Genomic DNA, 19924 nt, shown 5'->3' on the forward strand with positions numbered 1-19924 from the left:
TTGCAACCTCAGTGAAAATTCCTCTACTGGTCTCACACCAGTCCAGTATCTGAACCCTGTTGATCTAGGAAGTAATTTTACGTAGCCTCTCTCCCTAGAGAATTGGACCAAGTTGCTTGCAACAATTTTGTGGTCCTTGGGGACCAACAGACTCCAGGAGCCATCCCATCTATCCCACCACAGACAAGGAAGAGGAAGTCAGCCTCCAGCAGCACTCCCCAGGGGATCTCCTGGACCGATCCTGAGCCCTTGCCCCACCCTGGTCCAGACTCCAGAGCCCAGAGCGAGGCAGCAGCTGTCCTTGGTACTGAAAAGAGAAGCTCCGTTTGATCAAAGGCAAGAACAGCCAAAGATGGCCCTGTGTGGACCCAGCTGAAGGCCAGGCCAGAACCCACCTGTGTCCTGGGAACCCAAAACTCTGACCCCACTTTCCTCTCTGCTCCCACAACCTAAAGAATGTTAGATCTAGAAGGAAGCTGGGAGACAGACTTTTAACCACCATTTTACAGAAGAAACAGAGGCCCAGAAGGAAAGTGAATTTCTCAAGGTCCCTCAAGTGAGAGCCAGGACTAGTCCTCTAAAGTTTCAGGGTGAGTTTTTGGAGGCCTTTCTAGGACAACATGAGGAAAATAAAATGGAAGGAACAGGCAAAAAGCAAGGGAACTAGAGGGGAGGCTGGTGCAATCATCCAGGCTTTGAAATGAAGAGGAGGGAACGGGCAAGGCTCAAGTCAATGAGAGGTATGGAAGATCCTGTGATGGGCAGACCCAGAACCCAGAAGACTGGGTCCCAGAGAGGGGTCTGTCCCCACTTTACACAGCCCTGTCCTTCAGGGAACTGGGCCATCCCAGAAGGGGCAGCAGGGTCATGCTGCTAGGATCTTACCCCGGAACAGAGCTTCCAGGGCCAGTGTCCACAGTGATCAGCCCCATACCTCCCTCTGAGGCCAGACTGTCCATCCAGGAGGATGGGCTCTAAACTGGGACACTGGCAACCCCAAGGCCTGGGAGAAAAAAAACAGGGACAAGGAATTGTAGATGGGAGGGGAGTGTGCTACAAGCAAGGGGTGGCTAAAGAAGTCACTTCTTTTTTGGCCCTACTGTGTGACCATCAGTAATAATAACCAACAATTTACCAAGTATCTACTATGTATCAGGCAAGAGGTGGGGGTACCTCTACACATCCTATCTCATTCAGTCCCCTGGACAATTCAGCAAGGCATGTATTATTGTCCTCAAGCTATAAATGAGGAAGCGGGCTCACAGAGGTGAAGCAGCTTGCCTAAGCTGCCCCGGTAGTTAATGACAGGGTTCTCTCTGAAGGTCAATTTAAAGTTCTTATCTTTTCCAGGCTCAGATGCCTCATCAATGAAATGAGTACACCAGACCAGAGGGTCTCCAGGGCCCCTTTCTGCTCTGACATTTGGCAACTGGATGATTCACAGAGGCCTTCAGTTAAAAGGGCAGTGGGCAATTCCCCTGCCCCCCTCTCCAGGCCTCCATCCATGCCCTTGCACGCTGCAGAGACAAGTGATCCAGAAACCCCACTGTTGATTGTTCCTCTAAAAGGCTGGAGGTCATCCTGGTGTCTGCTATCCCTGCCTGCTGACTGTGGAGTCTGGGTAGGTAGACAGTCCCAGGCACATCACTGACATGTCTTTCAGTGACTCAGGCACTTGCCCTGGCCTTGGAACGCTGTCTCTCCAAAGCATCTGGGCATGAAGTGACCTTTGGGTCTAAAGCTGAATCAGCCAATTCAGCCAGGGATCAGCAGGGCTTGGTTTCCTAAAGCCAGCCTCCTGGGGCCCAATATCTCCTCCACTGTCCTAATCTAGTCTCCCAACCTTAATCTCACCCCCTTGGTCCTGTTCTAGCCCAACTCCTAGATTCTTAGATCCCCATCTCCCCGACTCCCTTTTATCAGGCACATTCACAGGGGCCATGCCCACCCAGGGATGCTGATAATAATCTCAAGCCCCCCTCCATGTCTGGCATTTCTTTGAGCCAGAAACCACATCGCAGCTTGATTGCTGGAAAAGACCATCCCACATGCTCCTGTGGAGGGCTTTGTAAAAATCTATTTTAAGGCCTGGAAAAATCCCCCCCCCACCCCCAGCCCCAACTGGGAGTCTCGAGGAGCATTCATTCTCCCCAGATCCTCTGGTGCCCCCACCCCCTCACCACCCCCATCCAGCTGCCTATTTGATGGTTTCTTAGGGAAGTTGTTACTCTGAGCAAAATAAGCAGGAAGAGATTTTAAAACAAAACCAGCTGGTGTCTGGGTTGTTGCCACCAAGGGAGGAGGTCCTGGTGGGGAGGGAGGACTGGCTCCTCTGTGACGTGAGCTCCGGGGCTGACAGTGTGTGACGAGGTGGGTCACCCACCAGTCTGGGGCATAAGTGGGATTCTATAACCAGCCGTTTGGGAAAGTATAATGTATTTATCAGGAGGTAGCTATTAAGGTAGTGTGTGAATGTAGCTCCGTGAGGTATGTGTGCACACACGTGTGATGCGTTTCTGTGACCACGGGCCACTGAGGGTACATGTATGTTACTGTGCTTCCACGATCGGGGTCTGTGCATCTGTATACAGAGGCCTGTATATGATTTGCATAACTGGTTTTACTGTGACCGTGCTTAGTGTCAACGAATGTCTTGTGTTCTCCTGGCAGTGGGGGTAGCTTTTATGAGCAACCGAGCGTGCTAGTCATGTGACTATGCAGGGCACGTGTCTTTGTATGTGTGTGTCTCTCTTGTGGATTGCAACATACGTGTGCGGCTACTTGTACTTAAGAAACTCAGACATTCCAGGTGAGACTGCACCTCCTGGATGTGTCCGTGAAGTGGCAGTGTCAGAGCACGGTGTTAGGAACACGATGGCTATATAATGCCTAATTGCTGATTAGCGGGTGAGTCTGGGTAGAGAGGCGGCAGAGTATAAAGGTTGGGAGCGTGAGCTCAGAAGCCTGATGCTGGGGTTTGAATGCAGGCTCCACCACCTCCTAGCTGTGCAGATGAGGGCATCTTGCTTCCCTTCTCTGTGCTTCAGTACCTGTCTCGGAGAGTTACACGAGGAGTCACGAGTCAGGACACAGACTGGACCCAGAACACCACCTGGTGTATGGTAGTGCGACCTTAGGTGTTTGTGGGGGTGGGAGTGTACAGCCATGAGGACAGTCCCCGGGCGCCCTGTGACCGCAAAGCGAGGTGCCCCTCCCCCAGCGTGGGGTGCCCACGGCCTCACCAGCCTGGGGGAGCTGGAGCGTGCCCTTGCTCCACTGGGTCAGGCCCACGATGGCCACCATCTTGGCCCCGAGGCTGCTGCGTCGCTTCTTGGCAGTGCTGGTCCCGGTGCCGTCCCCAGCCTGCTGGGACCCACAGATCTCCCCACTGATGCTGGAGCTCCGCACCACATTCCTGGAGGCCGCAGCCGAGGCTGGACCTGACTCCCCGTTAAACATGGTCCACGGGGCGGCAGGACCTCAGGCAACCCTGTCGGGGAGGGAGAGGGAGAAAGGGTCATGCATCAGACCCCGGGCCACTCGACCTCGGCCCCAGCCCTTCCTAGCTGTGTGACCTTGGGCAAGGCACTCAGCCTCTCTGAGGTCACGAGGGTTAAATGAACAAGTCCGTGTAAAGGGTGTGCACAGAATCTGGCTCCATCAGTGGGATTGTTCCTATCAGCGTGTGGCTGCCCTGACAAGCGACGTGGTTTGGCAGGGAAGGTGGAGGCTGTGCAGTCACGTGACCCACTCTTGAATTCCAAGGGCCTCTACATACTAGCTGTGTGACCTCGTGACCACACATCTCGGGGTTTCAGTGAACACCTCAGCAAAATGAGAAACGGAAGCACTTACCTCATAGGATTGTTGGAAGGATTAAATTAGCGCAGATGAAAGTGCCTGGAACCGTGTCAGGCAAAGCATAAATATTCAGCAGGTGTGACTGTTGTTTTCACAGCCAGTAATGAGAGCAGAGAGAACAAATGTGGCTCTAGCCGGGCAGACTGCCGAAGGGGTCCTCCTGCTTGAAGGGAGTGGGACAGAAAAGCGTAAAGAAGCAGGAAAAATCACCCTTAACTGCATGACTGGGAGGCAGCCGCGATAGGCATTTTAACCTATTTCCTCCCAGTCTCTTTTCTACACATTTAAAAAAATAACAACTCATCCAAGTCCAACTTTCTCATCTCTCTCCCTTTCCCTTTCTCTCCTGTCTTTTAAACACCACTGCAATAAGGATCTTTGTACACTGATTTTTATCTGCTTATTTCCTTAGGATCAACTCCGGGAAACGAAGTGACTGGGCTATTGAGTGTGAATGCCGCTGGTAGCATCTCCCTTCCTGCTTCCTGGCAGCGTACTAGTTTTATCCACCCCATCCTTTGTTTCAGAGGCAGATCTTGATCTGTTTAAAACAATCAGTGAGCGGCATTCACCTTGGTTACCCTTACTGGCCCAAGGGTGGGCATATGACTAAGTTGGTTGAATCTGACTTAAGGGGAAGATTTGGATTCCAGGCTTACATGAGGGGTAGGTGCTTCTTCTGTGTGTCTCTCTTTTCCCTTCCTCAAGGCCTCTCCCTGAGAGACAGCCCAGCCTAGGATGAAGCCAGTGATGCTGAGGGTGGCATGGCACAGAGACACCACCCCGGAACCTGGCTTCTCTGGCTTTCCAGTTATGTGAGACAGTGTGCTTTCCATTGCTTAAGCCAGCTTGAATCGGGTTCTCTGTTACATCAAGAAGCATCCTACCTAACACTGACAGCATAAACATATTTCTGATTCTCGGAATACATTGCCAAATTCCTTTCCAAAGTTGACAAATTTACTCTCTAATGCTGCATTCAACACATATTCAAAGGGAATGTAGCCAACAATTCATAGTAACTGGGTTTCCCTGATGGCTCAGTGGTAAAGAATCCACCTGCCAAGCAGGGGAGGCAGGTTCGATCCCTGTGTTGGGAAAAACCCCCTGGAGAGGGAAATGGCAACCCACTCCAGTATTCTTATCTGGAGAATTCCATGGGCAGATGAGCCTGGTGGGCTACAGTCCATGGGGTCGCGAAACAGTCAGACACAACTTAGCAACTAAACAACAACCACCATGACATCTTGATGTTTTTCTTTGGGCTTCCCTGGTGGCTCAGATGGTAAAGCATCTGCCTGCTATGCAAGAGACCTGGGTTAGATCCCTGGGTTGGGAAGATACCCTGGAGAAGGAAATGGCAACCCACTCCAGTACTCTTGCCTTGAAAATTCCATGGACAGAGGAGCCTGGTAGGCTACAGTCCATGGGGTCGCAAAGGGTCGGACACGACTGAGCAACTTCACTCATAGTAACTATATATTGGAGTGGGTTGCCATTCCCTTCTCCAGGGGATCTTCCCACCCCAGGGATTGAACCTGGGTCTCCTGCATTTCACACAGATTCTTTGCAGTCTTAACTACCAGGGAAGCCCAAATGGAGTATTACTTTTCAAAATTGTCAATTATTATATTGTATACCTATAACATATAATACTGTACATCGACTATACTTAAATTTTAAAAACTATCCCCCCCCTCAAAATAGTCAGCTATCCCTAAACTGACCTATAGTTTCAGTGCGATCCCAATCAATATTCTAACAGGGCTTCTTGTAGAAATTGGCAAGATAATGTCCTAAAATAACCAAAGTAATTTAAAATTTTTATCTATTCATTTTTTCACATGGAACCATAAAGGGCTACAGCACTATCTTAGATCCTGGGACAGAACATAGTGATTTGATGGTTCTATACATTACAAAATGGTCATCACAAGTGACCCCAAGTTTGATCTATTACTCATATTCATGCTAAGGGTCATCATTTTATTTAATAATATACTTTAGAAAAATATCTTTTCTCGGAGAATAAAATTAAGAAAAAAGTAAGCCCCTAAAACTCCTGGGCCTACACTGAGGTCCAACGATGCAGTGATGAGCCAGGCCAAATGCATCCTGCCCTGCCAGAGCCTCCAGCTCGGGGGAGAAGACAGACAGTGAGCAACTAGCTATGCAGCTCTGTGTTTAGCGGCAGTTCTGATGAGAGCTAGGAGAGAGCACGGGGCAAAGGAACTACGCTGGAAGCAGGACTGCAGGCACCCAGGGTTCTGTTTAGCGCGGATGTGGGATCTCCTGCTGTCGACCTCGAAGTCCGAGGCCTGGGCAGAGTTCAGAAGGGACAGCTGCAGGTGGGCTCTGCACCTGGCCCTTCCCAGTTCGGTTCTGGCCCCCAGCACTTTCCCCCGGGCGGCATCCCGCTTCCAGGGTCCCGTCATCCCGAGGGAATCTGATTTTTCAAAAGGACACAGAAAGGGAAGGCATCACTCCAGGCGGATAGCAAGATAGGCCCAGACAGCTGAGTGTGGCTGCCTGCGCTCCTGGTCAGCACGGCTCCTGCCGGCCTGGCGAATGAGGGCTGACAGCAGGGATGAGTCAAAGCCGCGTCTTGCCTTCTTTGTGGCTGTCTGGCCTGTACTCGCTGGCCCTGTGAAGTCTGCAGAGTCTCGGATTGTATTTCTTCATCCATCCCCCATCAACCTTGCAGCTAATGGAAAGTCCCCCTGGACTTGGGTCTATGATGACCTCTTTAGTTTCCAATCCTAGTGCCCAGTCTGTATGTTTGTTTGGTATCTGTGTGGTCTTCTGGTGGATGGTGGGAAAGGGCTTATCTGATACTTTGAATTGGCTACAGCATAAACCTAATTTACTCCTTAGGGTATTTCTGTTACATGCACAGTTATCTCCATGTCACAGATAAGAAAAATGAGTCTCAGAGAACTGAAGGCCTCGCCCATCCAACTCAGCTAAGCAGCAGCCAGGCCTGGACTCCTGTTCTGGGTCTCTTGTTCTCACAAAGAGACAGATACGCTCAGCAGCCCCTGCCCTTTCCTCCCCAGAGCTCACCCAAAGAGGAGAGCCCAGCCCTCCTACACAGGTTTGTCCTGGATCTCCAGGCTGAGAAAACCGCAGGCAAAGTATCTGTGATCCGAAAACCTGCTCTGGCCCAGGTTCCCAGGTTGGCAATGAGCATCTGAGGGGCAGCAGAGACACCACTCAGAACATGGGTGGAGAAGCAAGTGCTTCCTGGGTGCCACAGGGGAAGAGAAGGAAAGAGGGTAAGGGACAAAATTCTTGACCCTGCCAACCCAGGGGCTCGTGTTTCCTCATGAATAATGAATGGAACTGACAAGCAGATGGTTTGACATCCAGGACTCTGCACCATCCACAGCTGCGTTCTCATCTTTAACTGCCCGGGAGAGCTGTTGAATGTTTAGGAGGGCCCAGGGTCTCAGGGCCTGACCTCTGGTCCCAAGTGCAGAGCAGGGCAGCTGGGGAGAGTTCAGAATCAGGAGGCTAGATGATAATGTATATACAGATTCTTTGTGTGACTTTCTCTGGGCCTGGGTTCCTCATCTGTGTGTAAACCGAAAGGGTCAGATAAAGTCTGACTTTTGAGTCCTTTCCACATGCAAGGCAGCAGCAGGCTCAGAATCAGAGCTCCGGTTGCTTCTTGGGCAGCCAGTCTAGCTCAAGATGGACAAGATGGAGAACCAGTCACAGCCAACCACCTGGCCTCTATGAGGGAGGCAGTGCTGCTCACAGCAGCCCCCAAGTCATCAGAGCACAGGGGTAGGAACAGGGCAGCAGGTGGAGATGGGAGCAGAATGGAGAGGGGCCGACACACAGCATTTCACATATTGGTGGTCCTAAGAGACGGCTAAAGGAATGTCTGCAAAAGTCACTGCAACAATGCCCTGCCTCCAAGCAGGACTGTCCCTTTTCCAACCCAGGTCATGGTTCCTGATGGAAGGAAACCGTCCCATGATCTTGCCAGGTCATGGAAGAATCACTCTTAAGTTCCCCCTGCTGAAGCCTCTGTGGTGACAGCTTGGACATCCCCTTCAGGGGTCCCTTCCCACTGTCCCCCGTACCTGCCAAGCTCCATGCCAGCAGATACCTTCCAAGCTCCCCAAGGAAGGAGTGTTTTCTTTCCAGCCTTCAATGTTTGACCTCTGCCCTGGGGTCTCAGTACCCTAAAGGCTCCCCACACCCTCCCCTGAATCCTGACAAAAGCAGAACTCAAGTTTCTGCCTGGCCACCCTGGGCCCCTTGCTCCTTTGGACCACGTGTCTAACCAAGTAATAAACCTTCTCTGAGCATCAGTGAAAGTGAAAGAAGAAAGTGTTAGTCTCTCAGTCATGTCCGACTCTTTGCAACCCCATGGACTGTAGCCCACCAGGCTCCCCTGTCCATGGAATTCTCTAGGCAAGAATACTGGAGTGGATAGACATTTCCTTTTCCAGGGAATCTTCCTGACCCAGGGATCAAACCCGCATCTCCCACATTGCAGGCAGATTCTTTACCATTTGAGCCACCAGGGAAGCCCGTGAGTGTCAGTAAGGCTACCCAAAAGCCCAAGATGAAACTACCTACTCACTCTTTCAACAGAAAATACCAAGGAATCTGTCACAGAGTGGTGGACTGTTAGTCTGGAAGGAATGGCAAGTGACTAAGGCTCTTACCACCCTCCCTAGACATCACTAATCCATCTCTCCTTCTCACTAGGGCCATAGTTAACTTCAGAATTCTTCTTAACACAGTGCTGCATCACCAATTGATGAGAACCAGCTTATGAGGTCAAACTGATTTGCCTCCCTATTCCAACCCAAGCCTTTCATTTTGCAGAAGAGGAAATAAAGGCTCAGAAGGGGAAGGAGACACACACCCAGGGTCACAGAGAAAGCTGTCAACAAAACCAGAGCTCTAACCCAAGACTCCTAACTCCCAGGTCCTGTACCACCTGTCAGGTGTTTCCTCCTCCCCTCTCACCTTAGAGAAAACCCCGACTCACCGAACTGATGACTCTGAGTGTGGTGTTTCCATCACAGGGGGCGTGCCCCTCCCAACAGCACACCCCTAGGGCATTAACACAAGTCTTCTGTTAACTTCTGAGACACCAGTTTTCAAGAAAGGAGGTGAAGACAGTCAAAGTAGCTTCCAGGAGGAGGTGATGTGATGAGAGTCTGGAAGAAAAAAGGAGAGCTTTGAGGAAGGGCTGGAGAGGACACCTGTCCTCCAGGGCTTCCAGTAGCCTGTGGGGTAAAAAAGATAGGCTTTGGAGATAGTTGTGTGCACTTGAGCCAATCATTCAAACTCTTTGATGCTATTTCCTCCTTTAAAACTGTCCAAACTCCTGGGTCCCCGAACCTGCCTTTTAGGGACCTCAGTGCTAAACTGCTGGTGCTAATGCCAAGGGACTCCTCCAGGTCCAAGTGCTAACGAGTTCTAGATCCTATTCTCCCTGTCTTTCCCCTGACTGATGGGGTCTGTGTCCCTCCCCAGATGCTCTGTGACACAACCAGCATTCAGGAGTGTGTACTGGGGAGAGGGTGTTGGAGGGCAGGGGCCCGACTCCCAGCTCCAGCCCGCAGTGTATGACCCTGAGCGGGTCATTCAGCTTCTCTGAACCTCCATCTCCTCTTCTATAAAATGAAGTTTACTGGCCACCTGGACCCAGCCCAGCTCTCTGGGCTGGACTGGAGACCAGATGAGTTAATGAGCAAGAAAGTACAGTGATTTTCTTTTTTTAAGCAAAGTTCTTATATACGTATACTTATCTATTTTTTGGCTGTGCTGGGTCTCAGTTGCTGCACAGGCTTTTCTCTAGTTGGAGCAAGCAGGGGCTACTCTCTCATGGCGGTGGCTTCTCTTGCAGAGCACAGGCTCTAGGGTGCTCGGGCTTCAGCAGTTGTGGTTCCCAGGCTCTTGAGCACAGGCTCAATAGTTGTGGTGCAGGGGCTCAGTGGGTCGGCAGCATGTGAGATCTTCCCAGACCAGGGATGGAACCCATGTCTCCCATGTTGGCAGGTGGGTACCACTGAGCTACCAGGGAAGTCTCAACACAGCGATTAAATGCGCAGGCTTTGCCTGGCGGTCCAGTGGTTAAGACTCTGTGCTTCCACTGTCAGGGGAAGTGGATTCAATCCCTGGTCAGAGAGCTAAGATTCCCACATGCTGCAATGCTGTGCAGCCAAAAAAAAAAAAAAGAGCACAGGCTTTGGAGGCAGACTTAGTTCAAAACCTAGATCTGTCACTTACAAGCTGTATGACGCAGGGCAATTTCCCTGAGCCTACAGATCCTCATCTCTGAAGTGCAGATAATAATGCCTGCTTTAGGATTCTTAGATGAAATATAAGTATTGCTAAAATAAGGACTGGTACATGCTACATGCTCAGTTGGGCCCTCATATGATTACTTTGCATAACGTGCCTTTGTAAACAGTAAAGGACTCCATAGGTGTTGGTGCTTATTAGTCTGGATTGCACACCAGGTACAACCACTTCATGGGAAGGCTCCGAGACCAACAGGATCACCTCCCATTGCAACCCGGGGTGCTTCCACCCAGAGTCCAGCATAAATGTGAGACCTAGGTCCCTGCACTTCTCAGCTGATGTGGGAGCTAGCATGTGATGCTGTGATCTTCCCTGCCAGCATCTCAGCTCCTGGCCCCTCAACGGATGCTGGATGCTGGGTTTAAGGCCCCTGCCTCAACCTTGATCCAGCACTAGGGCTTGCCCACCACACCACACAGGCCAATCTGTGCCCATGTCAGAAGCCAGACTTAACCTCAGAATCCCTCTTAACACAGTACAGCCTTACCAACTAATGAGAACCAGTTCATGATGTAAAACAGATTTTTTTTTAACTTGTATCTGCAGAAGTGGGGGGTCCCTCATTTCTAGCCTTCACTTTCCCCCATCAAGGTGAGAAAGGTGGGTGACAGAGCTGGTGCATGGTTGGGGAGGGTGAGCTGGGCCCAGGAGGACACCAGCCTGAGTGGGGAGCACTCTGCCAGCTCCTCTCCTGATTACATGACTTTTATCTGCTCCAAACCAGGTTTGCACACACACTAAGCATAACAGGGAGAGACACAGGGCACAGAATTTCAAATGTGTGACTACACATCATACAGACCCATATAAATCATATTCATTTAAAGACACAATCACCTGTGTACACAGACATGCACACACACACACACACACCCCTAAGATACTCATCCACACCAAAGCAGCCACACTGACAGCCACCGGCACACACACACACACACACCCTTCCCCTGGCTCCTGCCCAGCTCAGAGAGGCAGGATGAACCTCATCCCTTCAGTGGGCAGGGAAGTAGGAAGTGTCCTACCTGGATCTATGGGTTCCCTTGGCCAGGCATGCACACTAGCTCTGAGCAGGCGCTTGTGTGAGCCTGCACACACACACATACATACACATTCATACACACTCTGGACCCCAATCTCACCCTCCTGGCCCCCATCCCCACAGGCCGGACAAAGGATCTCATCATGAGGTTTGTGGCAAGGAGATGAGAAGGCTGGCAGGGAGCAGCTGCTGTCACCATGGCTACAGAGCTGACCCACTTCTCCTCCACCCAGCTTGGCCCACCTAGCCCAGACAAGGAGGGACAGGCAGCTTTGGGCCGGGGGCCCTCTCCCATCACACGCAGTAAAGGTGTGGCCTCTGAGGGTGTGGTAAAGGAGGACCTGAGTCTGCGTCCTGATACAAAGGCCACAGCAAGACATCGTCTGGGGAGAGCAGGGCGCTAAGCACCCGGCCCCTGCAAGACTCAGGTATCCTCCAGCCTCAGGGCTTCTGGCCTCAGGGGCCCATATGGTTCACACACTTGCCCTGGACCCATTCTCAGACACAGTCCTCACAGCAGGGCAAGGGGTTGGGTGTCTGGACTCAACGTGTGTCCTCCAGACTCCAAAGACTCCAAGGTGAAACAGACCGAGAGCTGAGCAAGCCTGGTCTGTTCAGGACAAGGTTCCTGAGGGAAAGGCTGGGCTTGCCTACTTGGGCTAAGCTGCTGGGGGCACAGCCAGGTCTCCCTTCCTCAGACGGGGCTGCCTTGTATCTTCTCTCAGCCAGGGGGCTCCTGAGGACATGGCCACACATCTGCCCTCAGAACTGGGTTCACAGAGGAACAACTCGGCTCCAGACAGCTTAGTCTTGTGAGGAGACAGCTCACAAGGTAGGATGAATCACTCCTGCATGACAGCCTCCCGCGGCTCCATTTCCTTCAGGAGAAAGTGAAAACCCCTCACAAGGCCGACAGGAGAAGTGACCCAGGTCCTCTTGGACTCTTGCCCTTCCTCAGTATTCCAGCCACACTGGCATTCTTTTTATTCCTCAAAAGTACCACTTTGCCTCCTGTCAGCCTAGAATGCTCTTCTCCAGCCTGTCCCCACCCTTGTGTTCTGGCGACCTGGGATCGGTCTGTCACACCACCTCTGCTGGCTCAGCCCCACTCAGTGCTCAGCCCCTGACTGGATGTCACATCCTGGGAGAGTCTTTCCAGACAAGGTTAGACTCCCTGGCATGCTACCCCAGACCCTATACTGTCTTTGCCTGTTATGGATTGAATTCTGTTTCCCCCCACCCTCTAAAAAAAAGCTAAGTTTAAAGCCCTAACCCCTGGTACCTCAGACCTTGTTGGAAATAGAGTTGCTGCAGATGGCAGATGTGGTTAGCCAAACTGAGGTCATCCTGAAGGAGGGTGGGTCCCTAATCCAGAAGGACTTATAAGACTACGGCTACGGGAAGACACAGATATACCACAGAAAGAATCCCTGTAATGATGAAGGCAGAGACTAGGAGACAGAGCAACAAGCCAAGGAATACTAAGCATTGCCAGCTGCCACCAGAAGCCAGGAGGGAGCCATGGGACAGCCTCCCTTGGAAGGAACCAACCCTGCTGACACCTTGGTTTTAGATTTCCAGCCTCCAGAACTGTGACACAATAAATTTCTGTTGTTTTAGGCCACCTGCTCTGTGGTACTTTGTTACAGCTGGTCCTAGGAAATGAATACACTGCTTGTCTTATCTTGATCAGTGCCTGCCTCCCACACCATGCCTGCCACCCCCACCCCCCGCCCCAGCTGTGTGTTGCTTAGAAAGAGAAACCATGCCATCTTTTGCATCCAGAATCCCCCAGTGCCTGGCACACAGTAGGACTCTGTAAATATTTGTTGAATGAATGCATGGTGACCTAAAATTAGCATTAACTTAAAAAATAGTATTTATAGCTGGATAGTAGAATTGTGAGTCATTTTTATTTTCTTCATATGACATATTGTGTTTTCTAGAGTTACTACTTTAGAAACCGTATTAATGCTCTCATAAAGAAAAAGTGAAAATACATATTTTTCGTTTCAAAACATACATTAAAATAACAGACATTTCCACCAGTGTGTGTGTTGTGAACAGGGAAAAGTTCTGCTCTCTTGATAACTGTCTTTTTATTGATTAATTGATTTCTTCTCATGTCACAGGAGTGCCTTCTGGAGTCAGATTTACAGCTTGAGCTCTGGGGCCTTGCAGGGCATAGATTTCAGGGGAAAACATCCAGGCAGAGTGCACATGCTTCCTGGCCATCTCCATCACCCAATCCTTCTCATAGCTCGTGGCCAGATGTGGCTGCTATTGCCTGACAGGGGCTGCGAGACTTGGTCCTTAAGCATCCCACTAGAAAACACCCTGGAGCTGAAGGCCACTCCCAAACAGAAGCAAGATGCTGCCCTCAGTGGACACACTGGTCCAGAGCTCCGCAAGCTTTAATGTGCACAGAAATAACCTGGGAATCAGGTTGAAACACAGATTCTCATTCCAGGGGTCACAGAAAGGTGGAGCTTGAGTTTTTGCATTTCAAACAAGCTCTCAGGTGATACCACAAAGTTAGTTGGAGGACCATCCAAAGCACCAAGAGGTAAAGATAAAAATACCCTGGCTGCTCTGCAGAAAGAGTGAACTCTTTAGGATGGGAAGACCAGAGCAGGCATCATGGATCAATTCACTGCAGAACACCTCAAGAGATAGGTACAATTTGGAGAAGAAAGAGGTGGAAACTAGCTGGGAAGGACTAGAGGAGGAATGGTATGTTCAGAGGCTGGTGAACAGAGCAGTGCAGTTGAAGCAGGAGGTGGGTGCAGCTGCGGAAGAGAGGGCTGGGAACGTAGGCTGGGACAGCCCAGAAAGGGCTCTGAATGCAGGGCTGAGAAGTTTGGCTTTAATCCTGCAGGGAGTGAAATCTGACATGGCTTAGATGTAACATTTTACAGAGATCAATCGGACACAGGACAGAATCAGAAGAAAGCCTGATGGCTGGAAGAGCAGTCAGGAGGCACATAAGAAGGGCTGCACTGCTTCAGACAGTGCTGGTGGAAAGAGAAAAGGGGTGCAGGAGTCGTGGAAGGGCTCAGGGGACTGCCTGGAGTTGGTGATGGGACAAAGTTGGGGGAAGGGAAAAAAAACAGAATCCAACATGATTTACAGGAAGGGTGGGGGCTGACAGGTGCCACCAGCAGAGCATGTGGTCCTGGAGGGGAAAGCTGGCTTAAAGGAAACATGAATGCCCATTTTGGATATGATGAGTCTGAGATAATTTTGCAATTCCCCCATGGAGGTGTTGGGCAGGTAAGCAGATACCCTGGAGTTCAGGAGATCAGAGTGGTTGGGAAGGATTTGGGTGTGTACCCCAGAGGGAAAAGTGGGGTGTGGAAAGGAAGGAGAATGCTCAGAGGAGGGTGAGGAAAGAGTGAGAGGTAATGCCCACAGTTAGGGGGAGGAGGAAAACAAAATCCACCAAAGGAGGGAAAGTCAGCAAGTCAGGGTAGGAGAACTCAGAGAAAATGTCACGAGTACAAGGATGACCAATCTGAAGACCTGACCACACCCTGACATGGAGACCAAGGAGAGGCCTGCGTAGCTCAGGATGCAGGAGGGCAAAGGAAGCCCAGAGCAAGAGCACAGCTTGAATGGAAAGCAGAATTTGGACTAGTGGAGAAGGGAGCTGGATTCCCTGGGGAAGGTCTGGATTGCAGCACGTTGCCAAGGGGCCTGGGGCTCCCAAGCCCTTATTCTGGCTCAGCCCATGCAAAAGAAAGACAGTATTCCCAACCCACAGCACCTGCACATCCACCAACTACCGAATGCCCAGGGCCACAGCAGACAACTGGGGGAAGAGGTCTTTGGAGCAAAGTCTATTGCTGGGCAGCACAATTTATCATCCAATTAGGACTCTCTCTAAGAGTGAGCAGAGACGCTACTAACAATCACACCACAGCAACTTAAGACTGTCCCAGGCAAACCTTAGCCCTGGGGGATACTGGATCCCCCCAAATATTCATTTGGTCCCTGCCCTCCCTTCCTAGAAGGGGTGGTGGAACTGACAGGTGATAGGGACAGACTAGCTCAGCCTCAGAAGCAGAAGCCCCACTAAGGATGTGGGTGAATAGAGAAATCTCTCCCTCTCCCATCCCCGCTTTAGCCTGAGAGCTGACGCCCCCGCCAGGGACGCGGCAGCACCACGGACAGCGCCGCCACTCCCACCCCCACCCACCACCCCCACCGCGCGCTCCCTGCTCGCCTGGCCCTATTTGGTCAGGGCCACGGCTAGGTCGGATCAATATTTCATGGAGTAAGGGGCTCCGGTTACCAGACCCGCTCTGAGCCGGAAGGCGCCGCCTGCGCCCGCCTCCTGCCCTAGGGACCCTCTCAGGGAAACCAGCAATCCTCGCTGCCCCAGCCCAGACAGACACCGCCCTCAAAGCCCTCTGCCTCCCCGCCCCGCAACCCCGGCCCCGCACCCTGTCTGAGGCACAAAGCCCCAAGTGCATGCCACATGCTTGCACGCAGCCACTCAGACACACCACACAGCCAGACACACACTCTACAAAGATTAGGACATACACAAAACAGACACACACAACACCCAGCATGCAAGCAACCTAGACACACAGCACACACACACACACACACCAGATGCCTCACAGACACAGTACACACAGACACATTCACCACAGACCCACAAGCACATCACACAGAAGACACCCTGCCATTCACACGCACTCACACAACGCACAGAGCCTCCCCACACAGACCCTCAGACTACCACTCAGAGGTCCATTCACCATGCACACATATATTACAAACTCTCTCTCTCAAACACACTCACACAGTATATGCCTTCACAGAGACCCTTCGACATTTGCTGTGGATGCACAAGCACAGCCCCATACTACCCAGGCCCCCCACCCTCCTGGAGCCCAGGCCTGCCCTCCCACTGAGAGCACAGGAATGGGGAGGGGCAGGCAGGCCTTCCCTCCTGCCCACCTGGCCCTGGTCTTGAGCCCTAAGGATACATCCTCTGTGTCCTCTGAGGGGCCCTTCAAGGTCACTGTCCAATCCCCAGGGACAGGAGTTCAGCGGCACAAAGAGGTGGGAAAGGGGACAGCAAGCAGAACAGGGCCTTTGAGACCCCAAAGCCTCCTGGCTTTGCTGTGGCTGGGCCCTAAGCTTTGGGGACAGCCTCACCCTCATCCGTGGACTCAGCACTGTCTGGGACTCCAGCCCTCTGGGAGGACTTGAGGCCTGTCTTGTGCATGGAGATCGGGCGGACTGTGGAGTCTGCAGCTCCTGCTCCCCACAGCAGTTTCCCAAGTCCTGCTCAGAGGTGAGGGACACCCATCCAGACACCCCAACTCCAAGAGTCCCCCTAACTCCAAGAGTCCCCCTCTCAAGCAAGGTGGAGGACAGTGGCCCACGTTCTTCTATCTACATGACAATCATGGCAGGATTCTCTGAAAGCACTCCATGCCAGGGCACGGTGTGAGAAGGGAGTAGGCTGGCACAGTACAAGACACTCCCAAATTCTCCAGGCAGATGGAAGGGAGCTTAAAGATTATCCAGGTCCACATACTTGATGTCTCTGGACAACTTCCCAGTCTTGCACTGTCTACATAACACTGTGTGTCCCTCAGTGATTTATGCCAAATCTCCATACCCCCGTATGGCTCATTATTTATTTTCTTGAAATCGACACTATTAACTTAAATGCATTTATTTTAAATAGAAATTTTACATGACTACTCTATATGGAAAGCCAATATCAATTTTAATAAATAGAAAATCACAGTAAAATAAGTACAGTGAAAACAAAGATATATTATTAAAATTTAGCTACACAGAGCTGCCAGTCAAGATCTCTGCAGGGTTTTTTTGTTTGTTTTTTTTACTATGCCACATAGTTTGCGGGATCTTGGTTCCCCAGCCAGGGATCGAACCCAGATCCCTTCAGGGAAAGGGCCGAGTCCTAACCTTTGGACTGCCAGGAAATCCCCAATATCTCTGTTTAAAGGGGAGGGCAGCAGGTGTTGGAAAGTTGTTAAAGACACATCACCAAGGCACTTTCTCTATGGGACAACCGTGGACTTCATAGGGTTGAAAGGGGAACCAATTTTCTCAGTATGCGAGCCAAGGGCGGGCAGTAACACGTCCGTGAGCCACTGAAAGTCATCTCAGTTCTCTCTGATGGTAGCAGGCCCATGTTGGGAAGGAAGCTCTAGGCCTGCCTGCCGCCTGCAGGAGCTTGGATGGCACAGAGGCCAGCTGGCGCCCTGTTGCCACATTCCATTCTGGTAATAACAATCCTTAAAAATTGCTAGGTTCTCTCCTATTTACGAATTGTTCTTACACCTACTATCTAATACAAGCCTCACGGCAGGGATGACCATGCCCATTTCTGAATGAGAAAATGAGGTTCTGAAAGGTTAAAAGACTCCCAGAGCCACACAGCTATATGGAGTAGGTCCACACAGAGGAGCCCCTCAGCTCCTAGGCAGATGCTTTTTCTACCCTGCCTGCATCCTTCCACCCCTCTGGGCTGGCCCCACGCTGGGCAGTAGGGAGCAGGCACAGCAACCTGGTGTCTGCCTGTGAGGCCCAAACGATCCTGAAAGGCAAAGGGGCAAGTGAGTAAGGAGCTAAGGTTAAGAACTGTTCCTTGGGAGTCACACACTGCTGTCTGTCCCTAGCCTGTAAATGTCACTTCTCTGAACCTCAGTTTCCTTGTCTTTAAAATAGGGATAACAGAGACTTTCCTGGTGGTCCATGGCTAAGACTCTGTGCTCCCAGTTTCAGGGGGTCTGGGTTTGATTCTGGTCAGGGAACTAGATTCCACAGGCCGCAACCAAAGATCCCAAATGATGCAACAAAGACAGAAGATCCTGCATGCCACAACAAAGACCCGAATCAGCTACATAAATACTTAAAAAAAAATAAAATGTGAATAATAATAGTACCTATCTTATAGGGTGTGAGGATTAAATGAAATAATACATGTGGGGCTTCCTTGGTGGCTCAGTGGTAAAGAATCTCAAGGCAGGAGACACTAGGGAGTTTGATTCCACATGCCGAAGAGCGACTATGTCCATGTGCCACTATACGTCTGTGCTCTAGAGCCCAGGAACCTCAGCTACTGAGCCACACGCCCCAGCTACTGAAGCCCCTGCACCCTACAGCCCATGACCCACAATAAGAGAAGCCACGGCAATGAGAAGCCCAAGCACTGCAACCAGAGAGTAGTTCCAACTCGCTGCAACTAGAGAAAAGCCCGAACAGCAACAAAGACCCAGCACAGCCAAAATAATTTTTTTACAAATTTAAATAATAATAATGCATGTGTATAGAGTCTGGTACAGAGTAAGTGCTCAAAAACTGCTTATTACTAGGAAAGTATAAGACTAGAAATAATACAGGTAAAGAGTGCCTGATGGGGAGAAATAAAGGCATGCATGGTGCTTCACTGAGGGGAGGAAATGAGTTGAGTTCTAGGAGATGAATACGATTCTGGCAGAGAGAACTGTCCTGACTGCTCACGCCCTTCTCAAGCCTCTCTCTCTACTCTAAAGAGAGGTGAGAAAATCAGGGTCTCACCTCTCTAACTGTCTGTTCAGGCCTCTGAATGACATTTGACAGGTTCTTCAGTTCCTGCCCTGGGTACTGCCGCTGCCCCAGGAAAAGACTCCCCTTACAGTCAAAATGCTAGGTCTGTTTTCTCCAGGTACTACCAGATAGAAGGCTGAGGCCAGGCCCACATGGCACTGTAAGGGTTATAGCAGATGTCTCTTGAAGTACTTGCCCAGATAACTGACAAACAAGAGCCGTGTCTGCATGTCTGACTTTGTGATCCTTCCCAGCAGGCTGCAGTTGATTGGACCAAGGTGGGCACCTGACCTCCCCAGAGCCAATCAGATCCTCTCCTGGGAGTCTGGACTTGGATCTGCCAAGCCCTGGGTTCTATCTCTGAATGTAGCTGGAACTGAGGGATGAAATACAGGAACTATAGGTGGCCCCATGTCTGGAAAAGCAGAGCAAACCCAGTAGGTGGACAGAGAAGGGTGAAGGCAGTCAACAAGGTACAGAAATCAGTTGCTTCAATTTCTCTTGGCCAACAGGTCTCACCTTCTAGAAGCTAATGATTTTCCTACTCCTCAGTTCCCAGGAACCCCTTGCGTCCTCATAAGAAACCCTTCTTTATTACTGAGGCTGGTTTGAGTGGGTTTCTGTATATAAGCAAAGACCTAATTAAGGACAGGGGAGAAGCTGGAATCCAGAGGCACAAAGATGAACAATCACTATGCCTGCACCGGAAGAGCTCAGTTTCACAGGAGACAAGGAAGAAAAGATGTGGACTCTGTGCAGATATGACTGAGGTAGGGGTGGGGGTGGGGGACTTGGCTCAGGAAGGGCCGGGAGGGTTCCTGGGAGGCTTCACAGCAAAAGAGGCAGCTAAGCTTGATTTTGAAGAATGAAGGATGTTCTCCAGGGAGACAAAGCAGAGGTGGGGAGGCGTTCTGGGCAGAGGGAACTACAAGGGCAGAGGCACAGAGGCACAGAACAGCCGGATGTGTTAGAGGACCAGGAGTTCAAAGTGTGGGGAGGGGGTAAGAGGGGAGACGAGGCTGGAGGGGGTACAGATCATAAAGGGCTTTGAATTCCATGCTAAAAAGCCAAGGCACTTCCTGCCCTCAATGGGGAGCTATTGAAGTATTT

At 51.0% G+C, this 19924-nt stretch overlaps 1 protein-coding gene across 4 annotated transcripts in view; it reads right to left on the reverse strand.

The window, feature by feature from the left end:
• Positions 1-19924, reverse strand: part of RIMS3 (regulating synaptic membrane exocytosis 3) — a 38612-nt gene that overhangs the window by 12885 nt on the left and 5803 nt on the right. For 2 of the 4 annotated variants that reach the window (XM_070368224.1, XM_070368221.1), the window contains exons 2-4: positions 8873-9044; positions 3856-4021; positions 3243-3490 (exon numbers count right to left, since the gene is read on the reverse strand). In XM_070368224.1, the coding sequence (XP_070224325.1) occupies positions 3243-3459 (217 nt within the window). In that variant the 5' untranslated portion in view covers positions 3460-3490; positions 3856-4021; positions 8873-9044. Of the gene's footprint in view, positions 1-3242; positions 3491-3855; positions 4025-8872; positions 9045-19924 lie in introns of all 4 variants that reach the window. The other 2 variants (XM_070368222.1, XM_070368223.1) reach the window with 2 other exon arrangements.

This window comes from Bos mutus, chromosome 3, assembly GCF_027580195.1.
Source record: "Bos mutus isolate GX-2022 chromosome 3, NWIPB_WYAK_1.1, whole genome shotgun sequence".
Classification (NCBI taxonomy): Eukaryota; Metazoa; Chordata; class Mammalia; order Artiodactyla; family Bovidae; genus Bos; species Bos mutus.